Raw genomic sequence first — 24403 nt, forward strand, 5'->3', positions numbered from 1 at the left:
TTCAGTATCCCAGAAAAATGTCCCACATGTGCTTGGAGAAATTCTGGTTAACAATTTCTGATTAACAGTTCTTCACCTTTGAGCCACAGACTGAATTTTGAGGTCACTTACCATGTTTCCCAAAAAATAAGACAGGATCTTATATTAATTTTTGCTCCAAAAAAATGCAGCAGGGCTTATTTTCAGGAGGTTTTCTTTTTCTCATGTACAACAATCTACATTTATTTAAAGGCAGTCATGCCATCTTCTGGTTGCTGCACAATGGTAGAGGGCAGAGTTTCACTTAACTAGGGCTTATTTTTGGGGTAGGGCTTATATTACGAGTAGCCTGAAAAATCATACTAGGGCTTATTCTCAGGTTAGGTCTTATTTACGGGGAAACAGGTTATTAATACTCATAAGTGAATCAGTGTCTTCCAGGTGGATAAACACACAATATTCTATTCACCATTTCCAATCCAGACAATCCAAGATTTCTGAACGATAAATGAGTGAAATAAACAAAGTAAAAAATGGTTTTTGTCTCCCAATCCGCACAGTTTTAACATTAACTGTAACGACTGATTGTGAGAAGGAACAAGCGCCTGCCAGGAAGGAAGAGGGTGAGCCGTCCCCTCAAGCACCCACCACAGAAGGATATGAGACGGTTTACATATTGTTGCCAGCCATGGCCCAATTAGGAGTAGAGGGGGAAAAGAGAGGAAAAAGAAAAGAGGGGGGATAAAAAGGGGGAGGATCCAGTAATAGAGGGTATCTAGTGAAGGAGAAGAGGGAGGTGAGGTAGATTGGGAGATGGAGGTAGCAAGGGAGGAGGAGGAGGGGAAGAGCAAAGACAAGGAGGGCATTCCTTTAGGATGGGGACAGTTAGAGATGAAAGACCTTTAGACTCAGGAGAGAATTAAAATGAAGCTGCCAAAAGAAGACATTAAGAGGAGGCAGCAATATCATAGTGTCAGCCTGCCTCAGGGTAAGAGAGAGAAAGAAAGAGGAAAAGATAAGAGAAAGGGGAAAGAAGGGTTCACGATACAGTTGAGAGAAACAGAACCCATAGAATGGACGGTATATGTATACCCGAAGGGAGAAGATCACTGGAAGAGAGGAGCCTGGCTGATTCCAACCAATCCACCCGTGACACCCAAGGAAGGTGAGAGGGCTCGGCACCTCGTTGCGGCACCATATGCCCCCACCTGAGGAACCCAACGAGAAAACCGACAGATCAGGAACGTTTTGGAGTGAGCCCCCAAAAGTGAACTTTTTTTTCCTCTGGAGTTGAAAGACAGTTATGTTAAATGGAAGGGGTTAGGGGCCATTGGTCCTACAGAGGTTATTATTCACAGTTCTCCTATGTTAGGCAATAAAAAAGAGCCATTGCCATTTTGGGGGGAACAAAATGGAGGATGGAGATCACCCAAACATGAACCCACTCACACGGATGTAGCAAAAGGACAACAATGGATAATATTTCTGCACGTGTTAACTATCAGTGATATTAAGTCTTTACTGTTAAGTTTTATAAAACACTTATAAAGATTTATTCACCACTTTAAGCTTTTGTGGACAATTTAGGGATAGTGCTAAAACACACTCTTAGGATTTAGGAAGATACCTTATGTAGACTGGAGCTATCACAGTATATATCTAAACTTGGAAGGCAACTTTACAGTCTGCATAGGTAAAAAATCAAACTGTTTCATCTTTTTTTGACTGTATCTTACTCAACAGTGGCCACAATCCTACTACTTATGACTGTCAGTGTAAGTCTATTGGCATAAACCTAAGCAGTTATTTGCCACAAGCTAAAAAGCTGAGAGTGATATTTCCTGCCATACAGCAGTCACATACTTTGGCATGATAGGAAATACTAACCCTCATTTCTTAATGGAAAGCAATTCATGCTGAAATTTGTACTGATGAACCTATGGCAGCATAATTATTCAATTGGATACCAGCCAATGTTTGGAAAATGAGCATCGAAGTTCAAAAATGCCACTTTCGAATTGTACTGAAAATATGTGAAGAGAATCTTTAGTACCTGATCTAAACAATTCAGCAAGTCACAAAGGCAAGCCCATTGTAGAGCTGGTGTTGGATAGAAAGAATGAAAGCAGGCTGTGAAAGTGTTATGGCACTCCTGAAGAACAGCTTCCAGAAGACTCAAAGGCTGAGTGAGATATCCTTGTGGGTCATTGTCTAGTTTTATCATACAATGGTCAACTCCTTCAGATAAAATTTTTCTTAGTAAGGTTCTAGTTTTCCCAATACAGTCCGCCAGCTTGCTAGTTTCTTCAACAACAGCTTTAGTGGTAGCTAGAAAGAAACAAAATTATATCATAAACTGCTCCACTATTAGTCAAGTAGTTTGATCTGAATTCATAGAAAACTACTATATATGATATATCTATATATAGAATCATATAATAATGGAAGGGGGCCTATAAGGCCATCAAGTCCAACCCACTGCAGGAATCCAAATCAAAGTATATCTGACACATGGTTGCCTACTTTCTCTTGAATGCCTCCAGCATTGGATGACTCACCATCTCCCAAGGCAATCAGTACCATTGTTCTACTGCTCTAAGATTTAAGAAGTTTTTTCAGATATTCAATCAAAATCTGGCTTCCTGGAACTTGAGTCCAATATTACATGTACTTCACTTTGGGACAAGTGAGGACGGATCAGTTCTCTGCCCCTCCTCTGAATGAGTATTTTTCAAATATTTGAAAAATATTATCTCCTTTCTCAAGATTAAATAAGCCCATTCCTTCAGTCTTTCCTCAAAGGGCTTCATTTCCAGTCCCCTGATCATCCTCATTGCCCTTTTCTGAACGTGTTCCAGTTTGTCGGTAACCTTCTCGAAGTGCAGTGTTCAGAACTGGACATGGTACTTAAGATGAAGCCTAGACAGAGAGGAATAGAGGGAAACTAGTACTTCAAGGTATCTGGAGATTATACTTCCATTAATGCAGCCTAAAACAGCATTGGCCTTCTGCAGTCACAATGCATTGTCGGCTCATATTCATCTTTTGATCTACAACAATATCAGATCTTTCTCACTTATTTATTTTATTTATTTATTTTATTTATTAATTAATTTATATGCTGCCCACACTACCCAAAGGTCTCTGGGCAGCTTACAAAATTTATGGTATTTCTAGCCAAGTAAAGAGAGGTTACTTATCAGTAACCGTTGTTCTTCTAGTGGTATTCTGTGAGTCCACATGAATGTGTTAAACTGATCCTGCGCAGGACTCTTTGGAATATTCTAGAGCTAAAAATGCCAAGTGAAACGTCTTCCTGTATCGCGCATGCTCCGCCTGCCGGTACCTGAGTTCCGAATATCTGCCACTGTAATGGCTCTGAAAAATTAAATGCCAAAAGATGTTGTGACGGATAGCAAGGAGGTTGGGTGGGATGTGTGGATTCACAGAGTACCACTAGAAGAACAACGGTTACAAGTGAGTAACCTCTCTTTCTTCTTTGTGGTCTCTGTGAATGCACATGAATGGGTGACTAGCAAGCTCACTTACAAGAAGGAGGGCCATCACGGTAGAATCGAAGTCAGCATAGCCCTTCCAAAACTTGCTTCTTTTTTGGCTCTGACATCCAGCCTGTAATGTCTAGCAAAGGTCATCGGTGTAGACCAGGTCGCTGACTGACAGATGTCAGAGAGTTCAATGCCACACAGCCATGCAGTGGAAGTAGCCATAGCTCTGGTGGAATGCACTTTGAGCACCTCTGGTGGAGTTTTGCCAACCAGGTCATAGGCTAACATGATAGCAGAAATCAACCATCTGGAAATGGATTGGGAAGAAGCTGGAAGACCCTTCTGAGGACCATGAAAATAGATGAATAGTCTGGGAGATTTATGGAAGTCTTTTGTTCTTGAGATGAAAAATGCTAGAGCCCGATGAACATCAAGGGAGTGGAGCATGCGCTTAACATTTGACAAAGAGTTGGGAAACAACGTTGGGAGAATCAAGGGCTGATTAACATGGAATTCTGAAATCACTTTAGGGAGGAATGAAACATCAGGATAGAGAACAACTTTCTCAGGGTAGAACTGTATATAAGGCTCATCAGTCCGTAGTGCAGCTAATTCACTTGCACTTCATGCAGACATGATGGCCACCAAGAACAAAGTCTTTAAGGACAGTAATTTCGAAGAAGTAGCCTTCATTGGCTGAAACGGAGAACGTGTGGGGACCTTCAGGACAATCTGAAGGGACCATTGAGGAGCTGGAGGTCACACAGGACAAATATTCTGCAGACCTCGAAGGAATTTCTTGACAATAGGGTGAGAAAACAAATGAGAAGCTTCTGAACCCACCGGTTGATATGATACGATGGCTGAAATATAAATTTTGAGTGTGGAATACACCAAACCCATATCAAACAAATGGTGCAAGAAGATAAGGAGAGTTCTCAGAGAAATAGGAACCGTAACAAAACCTCTGAGTTCAGCAAATTTGGTAAAGGCAGACTATTTCTGGGAGTATAATAATATGGTTGATGGCTTTCTAGTTTTGTCGAGAGACTCGGTATCGGGGTGGCAGACATTGCCTCCATCCTGAGTCAGGAGAGATGGTTGGGGAGGCAACCTCAGGTACTCGGCTGCAATGGATTTGAGAGAGTGGTGAACCATGGTTGCCGAGGCCACCATGGTGCCACCAGGATGGCATCTGCTCTCAACTGTTGTATTTTGATTATTTTTCTCTGAATCAGTGGGATGGGTGGGAAAAAGTAGAGAAGCACTGCATCCTATTGCACCATAAATGCATCTCCTAAGGATCTCACACCTCTGCCCGCTTGGGAACAAAAAAGTTCACACTTCGTGTTGGACTGTGTGGTGAAGACGTCGATGGTCAGTGTGCCCCACCTAAAGCAGATGCAGCAGGTGGAGCACACTGAGTCGTTTGAACACTGAGCCGTCGAGGACCCATTCATGCGTCGGATTAGTGAGACGGCTCAGGTGATCTGCTATGTAGTTGTCTTCTGCCACCACATGGATGGCAATACCTGGCGGAACGCCTTCTCCCACCAAGATCTACCCGGGTCATTCGTGCGAGCCAGGAGGTGAGGCTGAGGAGCCTGACGCCGAGAGAGGCCCGCAATGAGAAGACCAGAAATCGGGCCTTCTCGGCGGTGGCTCCTCGCCTATGGAACAACTTACCTCCTGAGATTCGCGCCGCTCCCTCGCTGGGCATTTTCAAGAAACAATTAAAAACACTTATGTATAGGCAGGCCTTCCCAACAGCTAACCCCTGACGATCTTTTTCTTTCTATATTATTTTGACCTTTATCTTTGATAATTTATAATGCTTTTAGAATTTACTGCTGTTGATTTGTAAGCCGCCTAGAGTGGTCGAGTAAGACCAGATAGGCAGGATAGAAATAAAATAAATAAATAAAAATAAATAAATAAATTGGGAATATGTGACTGCCGTAACACCACTCCCATAGGTGGATCGATGGGTACAGAAGGGACAAAGAATGAGTGCCTCCCTGCTTGTTTATGTAGTAAAAAGTGGTCATGTTGTCTGTGACCACTTGTACTCCTTGACCAGTCAGTAGTGGACAAAAAGCTTGGAAGGCTTCAATGACCGCTAACATTTCTGGATGATTGATAAGTAGCAGCCTCTCCAAACTGGGGTGGTGGCAAGGAAGAAGCCGTCCAATGCTTCCTGAGAAGAAATGCGTTGAATGGTGTGCTTCTGAAGGAGAACAGAGACTTATTCCTCTAGAGCAGGTGAATAAGAAGTGGTCCAGAGATGACCGAGAGGAGAAAGATCTAAGAACTCTAGCAGGTAACCAAAACATATGATGGCGAGCACCCAAGTGTCTGTGGTGATGTTGTTCCATTTTTTGAAGAATGGGGCTAGACAGGGAAGGCAAGATAGACTGGAAGGACGAATCAGTAGAGGATAGTCAAAGATACTGTTTGCCCTTCCTGGCAGGGTGATGGAAATTTTGACAATATTGATTAGGAGGTTGTGGTCAGAAGGACGTGGCAGCAGATGGTGGAGGAAAATTTGACCTTTCCTGAGGAGGTTTATACTGACTGTAGGTTTGCTGCTATGGTTGTTGGTATGATTGGGTGAATGGTCTGCGCAACTGCGGTCATTGGAATTTAGGTTGTTGAAGATAATATGATAAAGCTATTTTTCTGATTTTGTGCAAGTTTTCCATAACTTCATCTGTTTTCTCATTAAGCAACCCAGCACCGTCAAAAGGGAGTTCTTCAATTCTCAATTTGGCATCATTGTTTATCCCAGATGTGCGTAACCAAACATGCATCCTCAGAGCGATGACTGATGTCATGGCCTTGGAAACAGCATCAGAAATGTGTCTGGATGCCAGGTGTTGTTGTTTGGCTAACGTAGTTGCTTCTAGGTGGATATTCAAGGCCACAGTTCTAGTCTCCTCAGGGGCAGCTTGGAGAAGTGGAAGGTTTTTATTCCACAGCTGCCTCTAATAAGTGCCCACTGCCACCTGGTAGTTGGATATGTGCATCACGAATGTAGCCAAGGAGTATAGTCAACGTCCCAGCACATCTAGTTTGTGGCCCTCCCTATTGGTAGAGGTGACCTTAGATCGGTTACCCACTCTGGATTGGTTTGATTGTACCAACATTGAGTTTGGTGCAGGATGTTCACTGCGGAAGAGTGTATCACCATCGTGTGTTTTATAGTGGTTCTCCACTCTTCTGGAGATCTGCAGAGAAGGAGGAGGTTGTGCCCAAGATTCTTTAATGAGGTCTAGCATAGCCGGTATAAAGGCTAAGCCCAGAGAAGGTGATCTCTCTTGAGTGATATCCTCAAACACTAGGTCGTATTTGGGGGGTAGAGGCTGGCCTATATTTAACTCCAATGATTTCGCCATATGCATGATTGGCTGCGAATAGGACGTAAAATTCTCAGAAGGAGAGGGAGGATGCATATCAGCAGCGTCTGAGTCAAGAGTGGGTAGATTTGAGGGCAACTCCTTGGAGACCTCCGACTGGAGGTCTTGTTCAGACTTGGATGAAGCTGCAGAACCCCCGAATCTCCACCAAAAGATAGAGGTGGTGAAGTTGAGTGGTGGTGGGTCCTTGACACTGATGCTGTAGGTCGTGGCAGAGGTGCAGTTATTTCTACCTCAGGTGGATGTACAGATCTTGAGGGTGTACGAGACCAAGTATGTGTCTTAGGATGAGATACTGGGGCTCTAGGGTGCTTTTCTGGTTGAGAGGTACTCTGGCCCTGATGCAGTCGCTTGGAAGGATGTTTTGTGACCATCAGGTCAAGCTGGACATATGCCCGATGTTGGTGCAAAGGAGGTGAGGGCAATACCGATGATTCAAATGATGCATACACATATCGCAGCCTCTTAGGTCTAATATAGTCCTTGGTGTCATATGCGGGCTCGACGTCGTACTGTCGATATCGACCGACACGGGGATCCATTTCAACATAAAGCGGCTCTTCATACTTGGCCGAGGTATGATGCTGCGATGGATACGGGAGCACAATAACCTCGAGATGTCGAGGGAGCTGTCGGTTGGGAGATATATGCCGATGCTTTGACAGGTGTTTCCAAGGTGAAACATGTGGCACCTCCTCAGATTCCAACATTTGAGCAATTGCTGCCTGCCTAATCGTAATACGGCTCGAATGGGCCGAGGCTGTGCTGGAAATAATCTCAGCCTCAGAATGGCCTTGCGTCAGAAACAGGCTCGGGACTGATACCGATGCCTATGTTTGTGGTCAGAGACCGTCTTCATCCAAAGTTGAGTCTCGCATTTCCCTGATGGGCTCTTCCAATATAGGTGAAGGCAGTGTTGCTCGAACTGGAGAAGGCTTGGTATGATGAACAGATTTAGGATGCTTCAATTTCTTTTGTTTAATTACTTCTTTTTTGGGTCCTTAATAGCTGTCTTTGGTATCAACGTCAAGCTCGGAACTGAGGTACTGGCGTGCGGAGCATGCGCGATACAGGGAGACGTTTCCATTGTCATTTTTAGCTCTAGAATATTCTGAAGAGTCTTGCGCAGGTGCAGTTTAACCCATTCGTATGATTCACAGAGACCACAAAGAAGAACCCCCATCTTCCAACTGTGCATTTGTTGTCCCTCCAGCCTTGTTATTTCCAGCCCAGTGCTCAAGCCTATACAAATCTTTTTGAATTTTGTTTTTCTTTTCCAGGGTATTAGCTATTCCACCAAATTTTGTGTCATCTGCAAAGGTGAGAAGGATTCCCTGCACCTTGTCATTCAAGTCATTACTAAAATGTTGAAGAGCACTGGACTGAGCTTTGTGGTACCCTGCTTCTTACCTCCTTCCAGTTTGGAGAAGCAGCCATTAATAAGCATTCTCTGAGTATGATTCTGTAACTAACCATATAACCACTGGACAGTTGTTCCATCCAGCCCATACCTAGTTAGCTTGCTAATCATGATACCATGGGGCACTTTGTCAAAGGCTTTACTTTTGATACATTACATCCACAGAATGCCTGCCATTTACCAGAGAGGTGACACAATCAAAAAATGAGATAAGATCAGTCTGGCAGGATTTGTTCTTGACAAATCCAAGTTGGCTTTTAGTTATTACTGCTTTGTTTTCAAGGTGCATGCACAGTGACTGCTTTATAATCCGTTCCAGAGATTTCCTGACGCTGATGTCAGGTTGATTGATTTCAAGTTTCCAGGTTCCTCCTTTTGCCTTTTCTGAAAATAGGGGCAATGTTAGCCCTCTTCCAATTGTCTGGCACTTCACCATCCTCCCTGACTTCAAGAAAATAATAGACAGTGATTCTGCAATTTCTTCAGCCAGTTCCTTCAATTATTTAGGATGCAGTGCATCTGGCCCTGAGTATTTGAACTCATTTAAACTAGTAATTTATTTCTTGACTATTTGTTTATCAATCTCAAGCTGCAATCCTAGCCCCTTCCTTTGCACTTCACATTTGCCTGGAGGAGCAGAAACTGTTTTGGGAGAAGACCAGGCTAAGGTAGGAATTGAATACTGGTCAACCTCAGCTTTTATCTTCCTAAAGCCATTCCCACAGTTCTCTTTGGGTCCTGGCCTTCCTTCCACTTCCTATATATGATCTTTTTTATTTTCAGGTCATCTCTGAGTTTTTTGTGAAGTCCCACTGGCCGTTTGTGCTGTCTTCCACCTTTTTTCTTGTTGGAACGATTTGTAGTTCTGCCTTCAGAATTTCCTTTTTAAAGAAATCCTTACCCAATCTTGGACTCTTTTTCCTTTTAGGATCTCCTGCCATGGGACCTTGCTCATCATTGTTCTGGCTTTCTTAAAATCCAGGATGCATGAGTGGCTATACTCTGCTCTGGTTTCATTTGAAATCAAGAACTCAAGTAGAACATGGTCACTTCCCCCCTTGTTGCCACTTCTTCCACCAAGTCATCTCTAGTATTTAGTATCAAGTCAAGGACAGCTACTCTTCTAGTTTCTTCCTTCCACTTTTTCTAGGTGAAAATGATCAGCAACACAAGCCAGGAATTTATTTGAAGGGACATATTTGGCTAAATTTGCATCCAAATAAATAACAGGATAACTGAAATATCCCATTGCTACTACATTTTGTCTCTGAAATTCTTGAAATTTGTTTTTCAAAGATTTCATCTGCATCTTTTCCTTGATTCGGCGGTGAATAATAAAATTTAGTTATCATGTTCCTTTTGTTTTTTGCCTTAATTATATTAATCCAGATGTTCTCTATGGGACAACTAAGCTCATCCTACTGTATTTCTGTGAAAGAATATGTATTTTTTTTACCTATACTGTGACTCCATATACCTTTATATTCTTTCTGTTCTTTTTGAACAATTTATATCTTTCAATTGATGTGTTCCAATCATGGGAGTTATCCCACCAGGTTTCAGTTATCCCTATCAAGTCATATTTACCCTCCTGAACTAGGACTTCTAGTTAATCTTGTTTGATTCCCATACTCCTAGCATTCGTGTACAGACACTGGAGATAATGTGATTTGTGGCCTGTTTTCCTTCATATATTTTTATGAAGCTATTATAAAAATCTTCATAAGACCATTAGATCTGCTCAGTCTATTCCTCTTATTGTACATAAGCCTTCATCTATCTTTACCTCTAAGCTTGTGTCTCCCTCCTCCACTGATCCATTTATTCCACTTTTTCCTCCAACAGTCTACCAGGTTGCCCTTGCTGCATGTGTACCTGTGTTGTTCTCAGATATCAAGACAAACACTCCACACATTGTGCACATCATAAATAGTCTGATTTGGATTCATAGAAAATACATGCAATTATATTTCAGAGCTTGCTTAATGGTAAAATATGGATATGGGTCTTTAGTTGCACATTTGGTTGTCAACTATAGCTTCCCAACCTTGAACACAACTGGAAACTATAATTAGCAGAAGACATTCTGATTTGTTTGCTCCCACTGCAAAAGAATTAAAGGGCTACACACACAATCAAGAAACCTGCACATATCCTGTCAAGTTCAGATGTAATTATCAGAACTCAGTTACAGTAAATTATGATGTCTTCAAGAAACTTCCACTTAAAACCTAACTAAATTTCACTAAGCAATCCATCAGATTTCAGATAAAGCAAAGAGCTGCTTTATTTATTTTATGTGGTGAATTAACACTGTTATAAAATTTAAGTTTAATGCAATACACTATTAGAATTAAGTATGTTACCTGATACTGGATATATTTCACACGTGTAGACACGCAGTAATCTCAAGCAACAAGTGCCAACAAATCGCAGCCTTTCTAAATCCAAAAGAGTAGCAGTGTACTGGAATCCTTTCAACCCTCGAAGCTCTTCTACACCTAACACTAAGGTTGTCCAGCTCCAGTGAAGAATGCTCAGTAATGATTCAAAGCACTCCTATTTTAGGACAAGGAGATAGTGAGAGATGACAAAAGATAACCTCAAATAAGGAATATTAATCAACAGAGTGATTCTCAGTGAGGCAGATGTTTCACCAAAAGGCATAGAAAGTTATAATGCACACAGAACTCAGCTTCCTGAGAAAAAGAGGTTACTTACCTGTAACTCTGGTTCTTCAAGTGATCATCTGTGAATTCACACTAATGGGTTTAGTGCACCTGCGCAGAGAAACCTTGGAATATTCCAGAGCTTAAGTACATGGTGCCAGGACCTCCCACACACTACCCTTAACCCCACTCCGGCACAGAGTGCCTCAGTTCCATAGAACAGTCCGCTGCTGCCCAGCATGCAAAAGGAGAGAGGGGAGGATAGGCATAAAGTGTGAATTCACAGATGACCACTCGAAGAACCAGAGTTACAGGTAAGTAACCTCTTTTTCTTCTTTGTGGTCTCTGTGAATGCACACTAATGGGTGACGAGCAAGCTGACCTATCCAGAGGAGGGACATCACAAGAGCACAGAGGCCAGAATAGCACGACCCACTGAGGCTTCTGCCTTGGCCCAGATGTCCAGTAGATAATGGGTCACAAAGTTCGATGGCATAGCCCATGTGGCTGCCTTGCAGATGTCAGAAAGGTCCACACCTCTTAGGAATGCTGTGGAGGAGGCCAAAGCCCTCATCGAGTGGGCCCTTATTGTGTGGTAAAGGTAACTGGGCAAGACTGCACACCAGTCGATTAGCTGAAACAATCCATCTAAAGATCATCTGTGATGTGACTGCCGATCCCCTGGAATCACCTTGATAGCTGATAAACAGCCTCTTTGAAGTGTGGAAGAATGAAGAGCAAGAGACGTAGTAGGAGAGTGCCCGCTTGATGTCCAAGGAGTGCAAAGAATGTTCAAGATGTGAAGCTGGTTCAGGGAAAAATGCAGGGAGTACAACAGGCTGGCTTAAATGAAAATAAGTTGCCATCTTGGACACAAAGGAAAGGTCCGGAAAGAGTGTCACCTTGTCCAAGTGGAATGAAGGAAAGGAGGGTCCACTCTAAGAGCAGCCAGTTCTCCTGCCCATGTGCAGAGGTAATGGCAAGGAGGAAGGCAGTCTTCAGAGTGAGCAGCCGTTCAAATGCCATAGCCAGGATTTCAAACGGAGGCCCTATGAGGTGAATATGTATGAGCTGAAGGGACCACGGTGGGGTAGGAGGTTTGTAAGCTGGATGCATGTTTCTCAAGCCACGTAAGAACTGCCTGAAAGTGGGATGGCAGAACAAAGCTGCTGCTTCTGAAGAGTGCGACTGATGAGCCACTGTGATGAGATGGGTTTTTAAGTTAAAATCTTTTAAAGGCATATGGGTTTTGTAATTAAGAAATAAGCCAGAGAAGTTCCATTTTGTTTCTTTGTATATAATATCTGTGCTATGCTGACAAGTTGTTTTCTAGGCGAGCAGAGAGCATGTTTTTCTGAAGGCCTGAGAAGGACTCTGTGTGATAAGATAGATGGAAATTGTTGTGACTCTTTGAGAAACCACCGTAACCCAAATAACATCTGCGTGTATGAGAAAGAATTCATGTGATGTAACAGGACTGTTTGCCTAGTAACGAACTCTGATTGGATGACATCGTGGGAAGGTGCATTAGGCCCTTGCCAGTTACTCTTGAAAAAGGAACTTTTTACCTATGGACTTTGTCTTTCCAAGACCGACCTTTCAGTGATTCGTGACCTATTCTTCAGCCATTTGGTGGCCTACCTACATGGACTGGTTTCTATGCTTTGCTGGATTATGGGATTTTCCTAAGGACTGTGCATGGACTATTCTCTATGGACTGTTACCTATGGAATATTCTTTATGGACTTCTTTTCTTGGAATATTCCATATGGACTATGCTCTTGTAATTTAGTAAGGACTATGGTATATTTACTGGATTTTTCTTTTCTAAGGACTATGGGACATATAATGGATTTTTACTTTTGTTTAGGGATTTTTATTCTATAGTATCACTGAGGACTATAGCCTTGTTATAACCAACTTGGATTATTTTGGTTACTAATGATTTCCTGGACTGGAACTGTTTTTATTCATTTTAATGGCTTTTTTGCTTTTTGAATACTTTTCTATTTTTCATGTTTTCTTTGCCTCACTACATCTGTGTAACTAAACAGCACAATGCTAGATTATTTGTTTTGGTTTAATTTGGCTTTGAATATCTAGTAACATGTTTTTTCTTTAATAAAATAAAGATTATAAAACTCATTTGGTTTCCTGAACAGTACACTTGCCATAGGGTCATCTGAGAGTGCTGCCTCGGCCTAGCTTACTTAGAGTCCTGTCAGTGGTGCAAGTTAAGTCTAAGGACTACAAAGCCCACTTGACCTTTTCACAATAATATCTGAGAGTACCAGGGTGTTCTTATGTGGGCAGACTTGTGAGAAGGAGTGTTGTAGCATGGCTGGCTGAATTTGGACTCTTCAGCTCATTTTAGCATGTGCAAACTCCTGATTGCTCTCTGTCCAAGCGTACACGTGTGTTTTCGAACCCGTGTCCGTCACATGGTGGCAGCGGCGGGATGGACCACGTGCTGGGTTTTGTAGTACCTCAGGATGACCAATTTTTGTTCTATCTGGCAGCTTGAGTGACTCTGATCCACAAGCTAAGTTTTGATTGCAGTGGGACACTGAGGCTTCAAGGAGCTAGGTGCTTCCCTGGGTGTAAACAGTAATTTCCTAGGAAACACTGTTTGCCAGCAGTTAGATCTAAAGGCTGTGGTGAGAGGTGTTAAATCTTCAGGCTGTGGTTATGTGTGTTAGAATCTGGGGTGCTCTTTTAAGAAAGAGATTCCCAGTGGGGCAAGCAAACTGTTAGGAAACAATTGAATTTAAGCAGTAGGCATGTACAGGTTGTTACAACGTTGTAGTGAAGAAATTCCAAGATGCATGTCCTTTATTTTTGGAGTGCTTGCACCCTAGTTGAGCAGGTCATTTCACAATCTTAGGATTGCATAGATGACTCTGCCTACATTGTTTTGGACCTTGCATCCAGGTTTTTTTCTTTTTTGTTTTGGCCTAAGCGTACTCCTATAATCTTAGGATTTGCCGGAGCACCTGGCCGTGTTCCAGTCTAGCTCTGGGTCTCCCCACTACGATCTTAGGATCTGGCCGGAGTACCTAGTTGCATCTGGCTTGGCCTAGAGTCATGCCCTATGATCTCAGCATCTGTCGGGATGACCTGGCCCTAGAGGTATCTATCTGCACCCAGTTCAGTCATTGATCATCTCTGTAACTCTAGAGTTCACAGAGTGATCACAGTTTTTCTTTTCTCTTCCTTTTGGATTTTTCAGTATTTTGGTTTGGCAGCTGACTGTCTTCTCACAGACCTTAGGGTCACAGGGACAGCAGTTGGTCAGAAGTGCAGAAGAGATTTTTAATTTTATTTTGGTTTGGCAGCTGTTTGTTCTCTCGCCTATCTTAGGTTAGCAGAAGGGACAGCAATTGGTCAGAAGTGCAGAAGAGTTTTTTAAATTTTTTTTTCTCTCCTTTTTGTTTGTTTTCGCTAACCTAGCCAAGGCTAAATTGCCAGCAGAAATGGAGGAGAAAAAACAGTCCGTGGATATACTCTTAGAAGTGGCTTCTGGATTTTTCGAACAAGCCAAGCAGAAAATTAGGGAAAGAGATTTCCTGATACGTGAGCTTTATCAGGAAAACATCCTTTTAAAACGTTTTCTTAGCACAGAACCTGGCTTGATGCAAAGGTTTTTCCAAGTTGGGAGCAACCCTGAGATGCAAGATGTTTGTGTGGAAAGAGTTAACGAGGCCCAGTGGAATGCTAAGGAGCATTCCAGAGAAGACAGCGATTCATCGTCCGTCCAAACAGAGGATTTACAGGCCCTGGAGACGCGCGCAGAGAGAGGAATGCAGGAAAAAATTTCCCGAGAAGCTGTGTCCTTGAGGAAATTAACATCGGGCGACGCAAGGGAAAACTGGCGTGCATTGGAATTCAGCTCAGCACCAACCTCAGCTCTTTTTCAGAGCACAGGACAGGTGAGAAGTTCTGAAATAATTTGGGAGGAGACTATGGGTTTGCTAGAAGAAGGAGAGCAAGGGATTTTCCAAAGTAATAAAGCAATTGCTGGGACTGAGAGCTTAGAAGCAACAGGACTTGTGTCAGCAGATCTTGATGCATGTCAGATCTCAAACAACCCCCCTTCTCTTAGCCCAGAGGGAACAGCGAAAGCAGACCCTGTTAGGTTGGCAGAGACCCCATGTAATTCATGGCAGTTCGGAAGTAAAGAAAAATACCAAGGGGGTGGCCTACTCAAGGTACCGGAAAAGTCAGCTGAGGAAGCTGGAGGAGTGAAGGTTTTCTCAGAGTCTTTGCCCAGTGCCATAGGAGGAGTTATTTGTACAGAGACCTTGCAGCATGAACTTTCACATTGTTTCAATAGTACAAGTGACTGTGTAAACTTGCCAGATTGTGAGACTGTTCCTAACACAACCAACGATGGGGGAAGCGCTAACTTTTTGGGATTACAAAGTACTGATGTTTCTCAAGAGACGGAAATCATATCTGAAAAATTTGGCCCAGTACCACAGTTAATCTTCTCAGAAAGATCTTTAGAAAGAAAAGCAGAGGTTTGGGACAATACTTATTTTCAACAGCCTATTTTCCAAGGAAGTGGTGAGAAGACTGATACTGTTTCTGAGGCTATGCAGAGTACTCCCGAGGGAACTTTGTTGCAACAGCGGCCTCTTGTGACCAAACCTGATAGCACAGCTAATTCAGCAATACAGGGATCCAGGGGTGAAGGCATTGATCAATTTGGCCCAGGACAGATATTGGAGCCTGTGTTAGCTAAACCCCAAAACGTCTTCTCGAATTCACCGGGAGAAACTGATGTGGTGAAACTTTTTATTACAGTCAATGAAGGATTTACTGCTGTTTCTGTTCCTATAGATCTAGAAGGGTCTAAGGGCAATTTAGTGTCTGGAACTGTTGAAAGGCTTTATCAGATTTTGATTAAAGAGGAACATCGCCCTTATACATCATTTACTTGCCCTCAGGGAATTTACCAACTCAGAAAACTAGCACCTGGAATGGAAAATACCTATGTTACTTTTCAGAAATTGGTTGATGAATTCTTTGGTGATTTATATCATGTGATTGGCTATGTAGACAACCTTGTAATTTACAGCCCTGATCCAATTCAAGCAGACCAAAATGCTTTGACATTCTTAGAGAAGCAGAGACATCGAAGCCCAAGATTAATGCAGTGGTATTTCAGATTGCAAACATATAATTTTGATGTAAAACATCTACCAGTAAAAGAGTCTTTAATTCCCCATTGCTTATCTCGAATGTTTTGTGCAGATGCAAGGGGAGAAAATGGCTAGAATTGTTAAAGCTCTGATGTTTAGTTTTCTTGGTATTCTGTATGACTATGTTCCTGAGCATACATAGAGTGTTTTCACTATTATTACTACATATCAGTATATTAGATTGTCAATTTATTATGATGTTAACCCTGGTTTCACTATTTTACTGTTTGATGACTAGAGTATTATCTGAGCATGTGCAGAGTGATATATATGATTAATTATACTAACTTGTTTATTCTTCTGTTTTTCAGACTAGTAGAGGGGTCTAACGCAAATTTCTCTCATGTATGGTAAATACTGTAATTATGATAGTTATGTATTAATTGTTTTGCTATTTAGGAATCATATTTGAAATGTATAACTTTATGCTCATGTTAATATCTTTCTCTATTTTGTTAATGCTTCATTATGACATCTCATCTTATTCAGTTATCAAAATTAAAACTTAAATTGTTTAGGAATTTTGTTAATCTTCAGGGGGCTTGTGATGAGATGGGTTTTTAAGTTAAAATCTTTTAAAGGCATATGGGTTTTGTAATTAAGAAATAAGCCAGAGAAGTTCCATTTTGTTTCTTTGTATATAATATCTGTGCTATGCTGACAAGTTGTTTTCTAGGCGAGCAGAGAGCATGTTTTTCTGAAGGCCTGAGAAGGACTCTGTGTGATAAGATAGATGGAAATTGTTGTGACTCTTTGAGAAACCACCGTAACCCAAATAACATCTGCGTGTATGAGAAAGAATTCATGTGATGTAACAGGACTGTTTGCCTAGTAACGAACTCTGATTGGATGACATCGTGGGAAGGTGCATTAGGCCCTTGCCAGTTACTCTTGAAAAAGGAACTTTTTACCTATGGACTTTGTCTTTCCAAGACCGACCTTTCAGTGATTCGTGACCTATTCTTCAGCCATTTGGTGGCCTACCTACATGGACTGGTTTCTATGCTTTGCTGGATTACTTTTGGACTTATGGGATTTTCCTAAGGACTGTGCATGGACTATTCTCTATGGACTGTTACCTATGGAATATTCTTTATGGACTTCTTTTCTTGGAATATTCCATATGGACTATGCTCTTGTAATTTAGTAAGGACTATGGTATATTTACTGGATTTTTCTTTTCTAAGGACTATGGGACATATAATGGATTTTTACTTTTGTTTAGGGATTTTTATTCTATAGTATCACTGAGGACTATAGCCTTGTTATAACCAACTTGGATTATTTTGGTTACTAATGATTTCCTGGACTGGAACTGTTTTTATTCATTTTAATGGCTTTTTTGCTTTTTGAATACTTTTCTATTTTTCATGTTTTCTTTGCCTCACTACATCTGTGTAACTAAACAGCACAATGCTAGATTATTTGTTTTGGTTTAATTTGGCTTTGAATATCTAGTAACATGTTTTTTCTTTAATAAAATAAAGATTATAAAACTCATTTGGTTTCCTGAACAGTACACTTGCCATAGGGTCATCTGAGAGTGCTGCCTCGGCCTAGCTTACTTAGAGTCCTGTCAGTGGTGCAAGTTAAGTCTAAGGACTACAAAGCCCACTTGACCTTTTCACAATAATATCTGAGAGTACCAGGGTGTTCTTATGTGGGCAGACTTGTGAGAAGGAGTGTTGTAGCATGGCTGGCTGAATTTGGACTCTTCAGCTCATTTTAGCATGTGCAAACTCCTGATTGCTCTCTGTCCAAGCGTACACGTGTGTTTTCGAACCCGTGTCCGTCACAGCCACTACTACTGCTATATAAACTTTCAGTGTGGAATGAGAAAGGCCACGCTGGAAAAGATGGAGGAGGAACTGGAGGACCGCATCAAGAGAGGTCAGCTGTACAGGTAAGTGGCGCGAGGATGTGAACGTGCAAAATACTTTCTATTTGTATGACAGTGTTGTAGAGCATTTCCGCGAATAGCTTAAGACGTCTGCTATAGTGGGGGTAGCCTCCATGTCATTAGGTGAAGAGAGTCTAGGTCCAGATGGAATGTCCTGCCATGATGAAAGGTCAGTAAGTGAGGCATTGCCGGGAGTCGGATATGCTCTGATGCCCTCTGGTGCAGGGCGGAGAACCATGGTTGGCAGGGCCACCAAGGGGCAATGAGGATGGTGTCTGCATTGTCCTGGAGGACCTTGATGACTGTTTTCTGAATGAGCAGAATTTGTGGAAACATGTACAGCAATTGGGTGGAAGAGGGCTTGACCCATAATTCCCTGATGAGCTTTAACAATGATGAAAAAAGCCAAGGCAAAGGGGAGGACTTTGGTCCTGTGTAATGTCCTCGTACACTTTATCTCCTGTGACGCAAGCTGGTCGACTGCCAAGTCCATCACCTTCGCAATCCTCAATATTAACTGGGAATACGATGTGTAGTCCTCAGATGGAGGGGGGGTGATTCTTCGCAACGTCTGAACTTGGAGTTGGCGCATTTGGCAGTGACCCCTCTTTGATATTGGAGGCCTCTGAATTGGTATCAAAGCGAAGTGGAACATGGTCTGGGGAAGGCAAACAATAATCTTGTATGGGTACCGGACAATAGTCTTCGGCCTCAATGCAACAGTCTCTTCTCCTTCCTCCATCCTTTCTAGGCAGGATCTGGTCCGGTGATGGTCGATAACCTGGGTCCGACTCCGACCGGGAAGCTCCTTCTGCCCCCGATGTTGGGCAGTGATACCGCTTTGCCTCTTCTGACAGGTAATCTGCAGGAAGGGGGCTCTTACGATAGGCACGTGATGGCAGCACAGGGTGGAAGTCATCCTCTGGACCTGGGTAATGGTCGTCATAGAATTGATACTGTGGTGAGGAAGGCGACAGAGAAGGAGAATACTGTCTATAGAAGTCATATGCTGGGCAGTATCAGTAGTAGGGCTTGAGCCTGTAAGATCTAGAACAGACCTGAGGATCGGGCTCAAATTCTTCAGGCTCAAAGTAAGGATGGCATTCGTAATACCTCATCCTCTTAGCCTCACGATATGGGTAATCATTGACAGCGGGTGTCGGTTGATGCCGGGGAGCCTTGGGCTCAGCAGGTAACTCCAAATGCTGAGTCTTCTGTGTCCTCTTTCTAGGGACCTTCGCCTGTATCGATTCCAGCAGTGACATTGAGGCATGTTGAGACACCGAGCATGGAGGAGACCGTGGCCTAGCCTGCGTCAACTAAACAACCTCAGCAAAGGTATTTTCCCAGTCAGGTGAGTTATTAAATTGCGGGGATGATGCGGCCTCCGGCATTGGGGGCGGAACATCCTTGTCTCCCGAAGGTATGCTAAGGCATACTGATTTGTGCCAGGGTCTATCTGCAGCTGGCAGCAGCAGTGTGGTCTTATCCGTCACATGTCCGGGCTTCTGCGAAGGCAAAGGTTTCTTCTTTTTCTTCAATATTGACACTGAGGGAGGCTTCAGTGTCAATAATGTAGTTGTTGACCTCGAGCCCAAGGAAGACGCATGAGATCTGGATGTCATCTTAGGTCCTTTTGGGGCCTTCTGAGGGGGCGAATGTCCTGTGTTTGGGGAAAGGTCCAAAGCTTGGGCAGACACCATGGGTGGTTCTCACGAAGGACAAAGGGATTTTTCCCACAAGAAGGAATGGAGCTGTTCACATTTTAACTTGAATGCCGGCTTCATGAAATTCTTACAGGCCGCACAAAGAGCCGGTTGGTGCTCTTTCCCCAAGCAAAACAAGCAACGGGAGTGACCGTCCGAGAGGCCTATCTTGTTGGAACAAGTCTCACACCTCTTGAAGAGGCCTGGGGCAGCTATAAAGTCACAGTTCTCTCAAACAAACAAATAACAGTCGGTTCCCCCCCCCCTTTTGTTAAACTCACATCACGAAGAATCGTTGAATGGTCTGAGTCAGAGATGCAGGAAACAGTAAGCTCTTAGGTTCTGCAGCGGTGGCGGCAAGAAATGAACTGAGGCACTCGGTGCCAGGGCAGGGTTAAGGGTAGCGTGTGGGAGATCCTGGCACCATGTGTTCTGGAATATTCCGAGGTTTCTCTGCACAGGTGCAGTAAACCCTCAGTGTGAATTCACAGAGACCACAAAGAACCACCTCTGGTTCCAATTTTAGAAATTAGTTTTGAACCTTTATGGCTAACAATAATAGGTTATAAATTGGATAGACAAGATCTACTGAATATTGGCCACTATTCCAGGATACAGTCTCTCCATCTGATATACAGCCAGACCAGAAGAAGTGACACAAAATAAGCAAGTATGATTAGTTTCTAGGAGTGTGTTCTTTCTTTCTTAGACTCCAAATCCCAGAATTCTTCAAAAATTCTCCAGGAAGAATCCTGGGACTTCCAGCCCACAAATACATGCTTGCAGGCAGACTTCTACATTTCAATCACCTGAAGAAGGGCCTGCTTCCCAATCTGCATGGCCTTTTTGGTCCTCTGTTTCTAGTGTTAAAAAACGAAGCTGCTGCAGAGTTTCCAATGAATTGCAGTTCTTCAGAAGGCACAATCTATAGATGGACTGCAATGCCAGAACTCCCAGGAAATCATTGTGACAGTAAAAAAAGATCTCTCCCCCAATTTGGAATATTAGAGTAAAACACACACACAAACAGATTGATACTCACCATGGACACAGTTCTTGCAAAAGATCGCTTTAGAATATGGACAGGCTCACTTGTTTGCTGTTTTCCTTTGGATGTACTACCATCACTTGTGGGCAGCCTGGAAATTAAAAAAACGGGGGAGGTAATCTTTTTGACTCCAGAAGTAAACATCATAAAAGCAAAATTGTACACTATAATCACATAATATGGAACCCTTCTAGAGAAAAAGAAGTTACTTACCTGTAACTCTGGTTCTTCGAGTGGTCATCTGTGAGTTCACACTAATGAGTTAATCTGCCCCTGAGCAGAGCAGCCTCGGAAACTTCCACAGCATTAAGCACTTGGTGCCAGGACCTCCCCAACACCGGCTATATAACTCCACCCCTGGCACTTAGTGCCTCAGTTCTAAGGAACCGACCACCGCTGACCAGCATGCAATGGCACACATGACGGATAGGGGGAGGACGGTGGAGAGTGTGAATTCACAGATGACCACTCAAAGAACCAGACTTACAGGTAACTTTTTTTTTCTCCTTCGTGGTCTCTGTGAATGAATGCACACTAATGGGTGACTGGCAAGCTGACTAACCAAGAGGAGGGATGTCACAAAACTGCAGAAGCCAGGACAGCTTGACCTACCGCAACCCGAGCCTTCAGCCAGACATCCAGGCAGTAGTACGAGATGAAGGTAGATGGAGTGGTGCATGTGGCAGCACAGCAGACATCCGTGATGTCCACTCCACAGGTTGTTGAGGATGCTACAGCTCTAGTAGAGTGAGCTCTCACTGATTTTGGAAGAGGAGTCTCTGCCAAGTTATAGGCAAGACGAATGGTCAGGACTATTCATGTAGAGATGTTCTGAGAGGAAGCCGGTGCTCCAAAGGAGGAGCCAGCAAAGGTGACAAAGAGACGTTGTGAGGCACGAAAAGTGGTCGTGCTGTGCACATAATACGGCAGCGGAGTAACTGGCTACACGGCGGTCAGAGTATAAAAACACCGACCAAAGATATCCTTATCTGTGTTCTCTGTATCAGTTGGGAATATGAAGAACAACCTTCTAACGGTAAAGGAGGGTGACTATCTGAGGCAACTGATATGGGTGTAGGAAGATTTATTGGAAAATCTTCCTCCCCCTCTGACCCTTGTGAGTCCCAACCTGAATAAAGTAAGTCCTACTGACAATTAGGGGAGAAGTCTTTCTTAGCATGAGCCCGACCAAGATCAATCTCAAGAACAGCCGCCGGGATGGAGAAGGCTGAATGGGTTAACAGCGGGTTCGGTCGAACCTGCAGACACTTTGCTGCTGGAGCCAAGTTCGAGGGAGCACTATTCTTTCAAGGCATATGTGGAAGCACAAAGCATTCCTCAGCCCATGGCTCAGAACAGTGCCAGGTAGAGTGGGGAGGCAGTGGTGGCAGAAAAGGTGGCAGATAAGGCCCCAATCCGAAATAAGGGACTGGTCCTGTTCAAACTTGTCAGTATGATAGGACCCTATTGATGAGCAGGAAAAATACTCGGGTCTGCCTGACAGCCACAGGATTCCTGTGATTGAGTTGACTCCTATGAGTCCTTTTCCTATGAGCCTACACTGGCGCCGGCGGCTCAGGTGAGACTGCAGGCTGCTGTGTGAACAAGCCCATTAATAAATGAGGGCTGTTTCGTGACAATTTATCAACTACCAAAAAGGTTTTACCCCAGTCAGGAATATTACTGACAGGTGGGGCTAGCAGTGGGAGCTGCAGCCCCCCTTTTTATAAATTTATATTTTTATAACACATACATACATACAAAAGCAACAAAAACATACAGGACAATCAAAAATATATAAAACGAACAAAACATATAGGCGGGGAGGTATTTTCCATTCAAACTTATCCATTATATGATTCTGACTAGTATGTCCTTCTCCCATACTAAACCATACTATATCCATATATATCTACGCATATTATATTTCATATCCCTACTTCATATATTTAGTTCAATATCTAACATCCTAAATTTATAATACTTTTTATAAATTCTTTCTCCTGCATTTTCATCTATCCAATTATCATCATAAACATTTCTGATTTCATCATTAAGATTACTTATCCACTAATAAAATCCAAATATTGCCAGTACAACCATCAGAAATCACCATTTCTAAAGACAAAAAGATATTATATGTCTAATCTTATCTACATAGTCACTATTATAGTTGGGTGGCATATAAGTTAAATAAATAAATAAATAAATTTAATATCTCTATATGCATGCCTTAGAAACAGTAGCATCCAATATTACATTCATCATAAACATTTCTAAGTTCATAATTAAATGTGCTTATCTACCATTAAAATCCAATCATGGCCAGAATTGCTTATATGTTAACCATATTAATTTATATGTAAATATGTATCTCTCAAACCAATGGTTTCTATTGTTATGTTCAGCAAGTAACTTTCTCCCCTTCTAATTGTGCTTATCAGCTCCAGTGTCATAAATCCAAAATTAGCCTCTTGCCTCCGTTTTACCAGTTTTAAAATGCCATTTATAAAATCTCTTTAAACCATTTTCTCTCTGGTTTACTTATCCCAATATAATTAATGTCTTGTCTTCGGAGGAATGTATATCTGTCTGATCTCTGGTTGGAAATTTCTGCCCCCAGCTTCGCTCATTCCTCCTCTTTTACATTCTTTCCCATAGAGGTAATCTTAATGTACTTTCTCCCCTCATCCCTCCATCCCTCCCTTTCTTCCTTTTTCAGCATTTCATCCGGTTTTCTAAGGAGGATAGTCTCTCTCTCTGACGATGCCAGTTCTTCGGTGGTTTGCTCAGTCAGTTTGTCTTCAGCTCCCTCTTAGCATACGATCCAAGAAGTGTCGCCTTAATTTCTGCCTTAGCTTCTCAGATCTGGGCCTTGATTTGATCAATAATGTTCAATTGGAATTCCTGAATACAGATCTTGAAATAATCTTCCATTGTGGGTTTAATAATGAAACTCTCTATTACCTTCTTTTCCAGTCCATAGCCAAAAAAAGTCAAACAAGCTAATTATTCAGATTTCCTCATGATTTATTGGCCAGCCCGAACTCAGACTCCTACAAAGACCACTCCAGTCATAAATCCCGCCGTAATAAGGATGATGTTTGATTTATAATCCGCCTTTGCAGCTCAATGCAGAGTCACTTGGGTTAAATTGTTCAGAGTTATTCGCAGTTTTCAAGCCTCTAATTTATAAAAAGCTGTTTTTTCCACTAATCAGGGGAGAGGGGTTGAGAGAGAGAGAGAAAAGTCATTTAGTTTCATTTTCTATTCCTCTCAACTGTGACGCAGTGAAAAATTTCCAACATTCCAACATTCAGGGTTACCAAAGTTTTATGCCACTTTGAAAGCTTTCTCCTTGATATCAGCCTCCAAAAAACAAGTCTGATCTATTACTTGCTGTAGCTAGACAGCAGTATAATCTCTATTGATGCAGTCAGATTGTAAATCTTCAGGACTTCTGGCTTGACGTCGCGACGAGACAGCAGCAGGAGGACAGAGCTCTGTCCCCTGGGCTAAATTGTGACCTGTTTGGGACACCCCAGGTGTCAGAAC

At 42.6% G+C, this 24403-nt stretch overlaps 1 protein-coding gene across 31 annotated transcripts in view; it reads right to left on the reverse strand.

Annotated features, from left to right (window-relative positions):
- Positions 1 to 24403, reverse strand: part of MYCBP2 (MYC binding protein 2) — a 251648-nt gene that overhangs the window by 121301 nt on the left and 105944 nt on the right. For all 31 annotated transcript variants that reach the window (XM_078390789.1, XM_078390788.1, XM_078390804.1 and 28 more), the window contains 3 exons: positions 20843 to 20939; positions 10688 to 10880; positions 2033 to 2307 (listed from right to left, as the gene is read on the reverse strand). In XM_078390789.1, coding sequence (XP_078246915.1) covers positions 2033 to 2307; positions 10688 to 10880; positions 20843 to 20939 — 565 coding nt within the window. The remainder of the gene's footprint in view (positions 1 to 2032; positions 2308 to 10687; positions 10881 to 20842; positions 20940 to 24403) is intronic.

The sequence above is a fragment of the Pogona vitticeps genome, chromosome 3 (assembly GCF_051106095.1).
Source record: "Pogona vitticeps strain Pit_001003342236 chromosome 3, PviZW2.1, whole genome shotgun sequence".
NCBI lineage: Eukaryota > Metazoa > Chordata > Lepidosauria > Squamata > Agamidae > Pogona > Pogona vitticeps.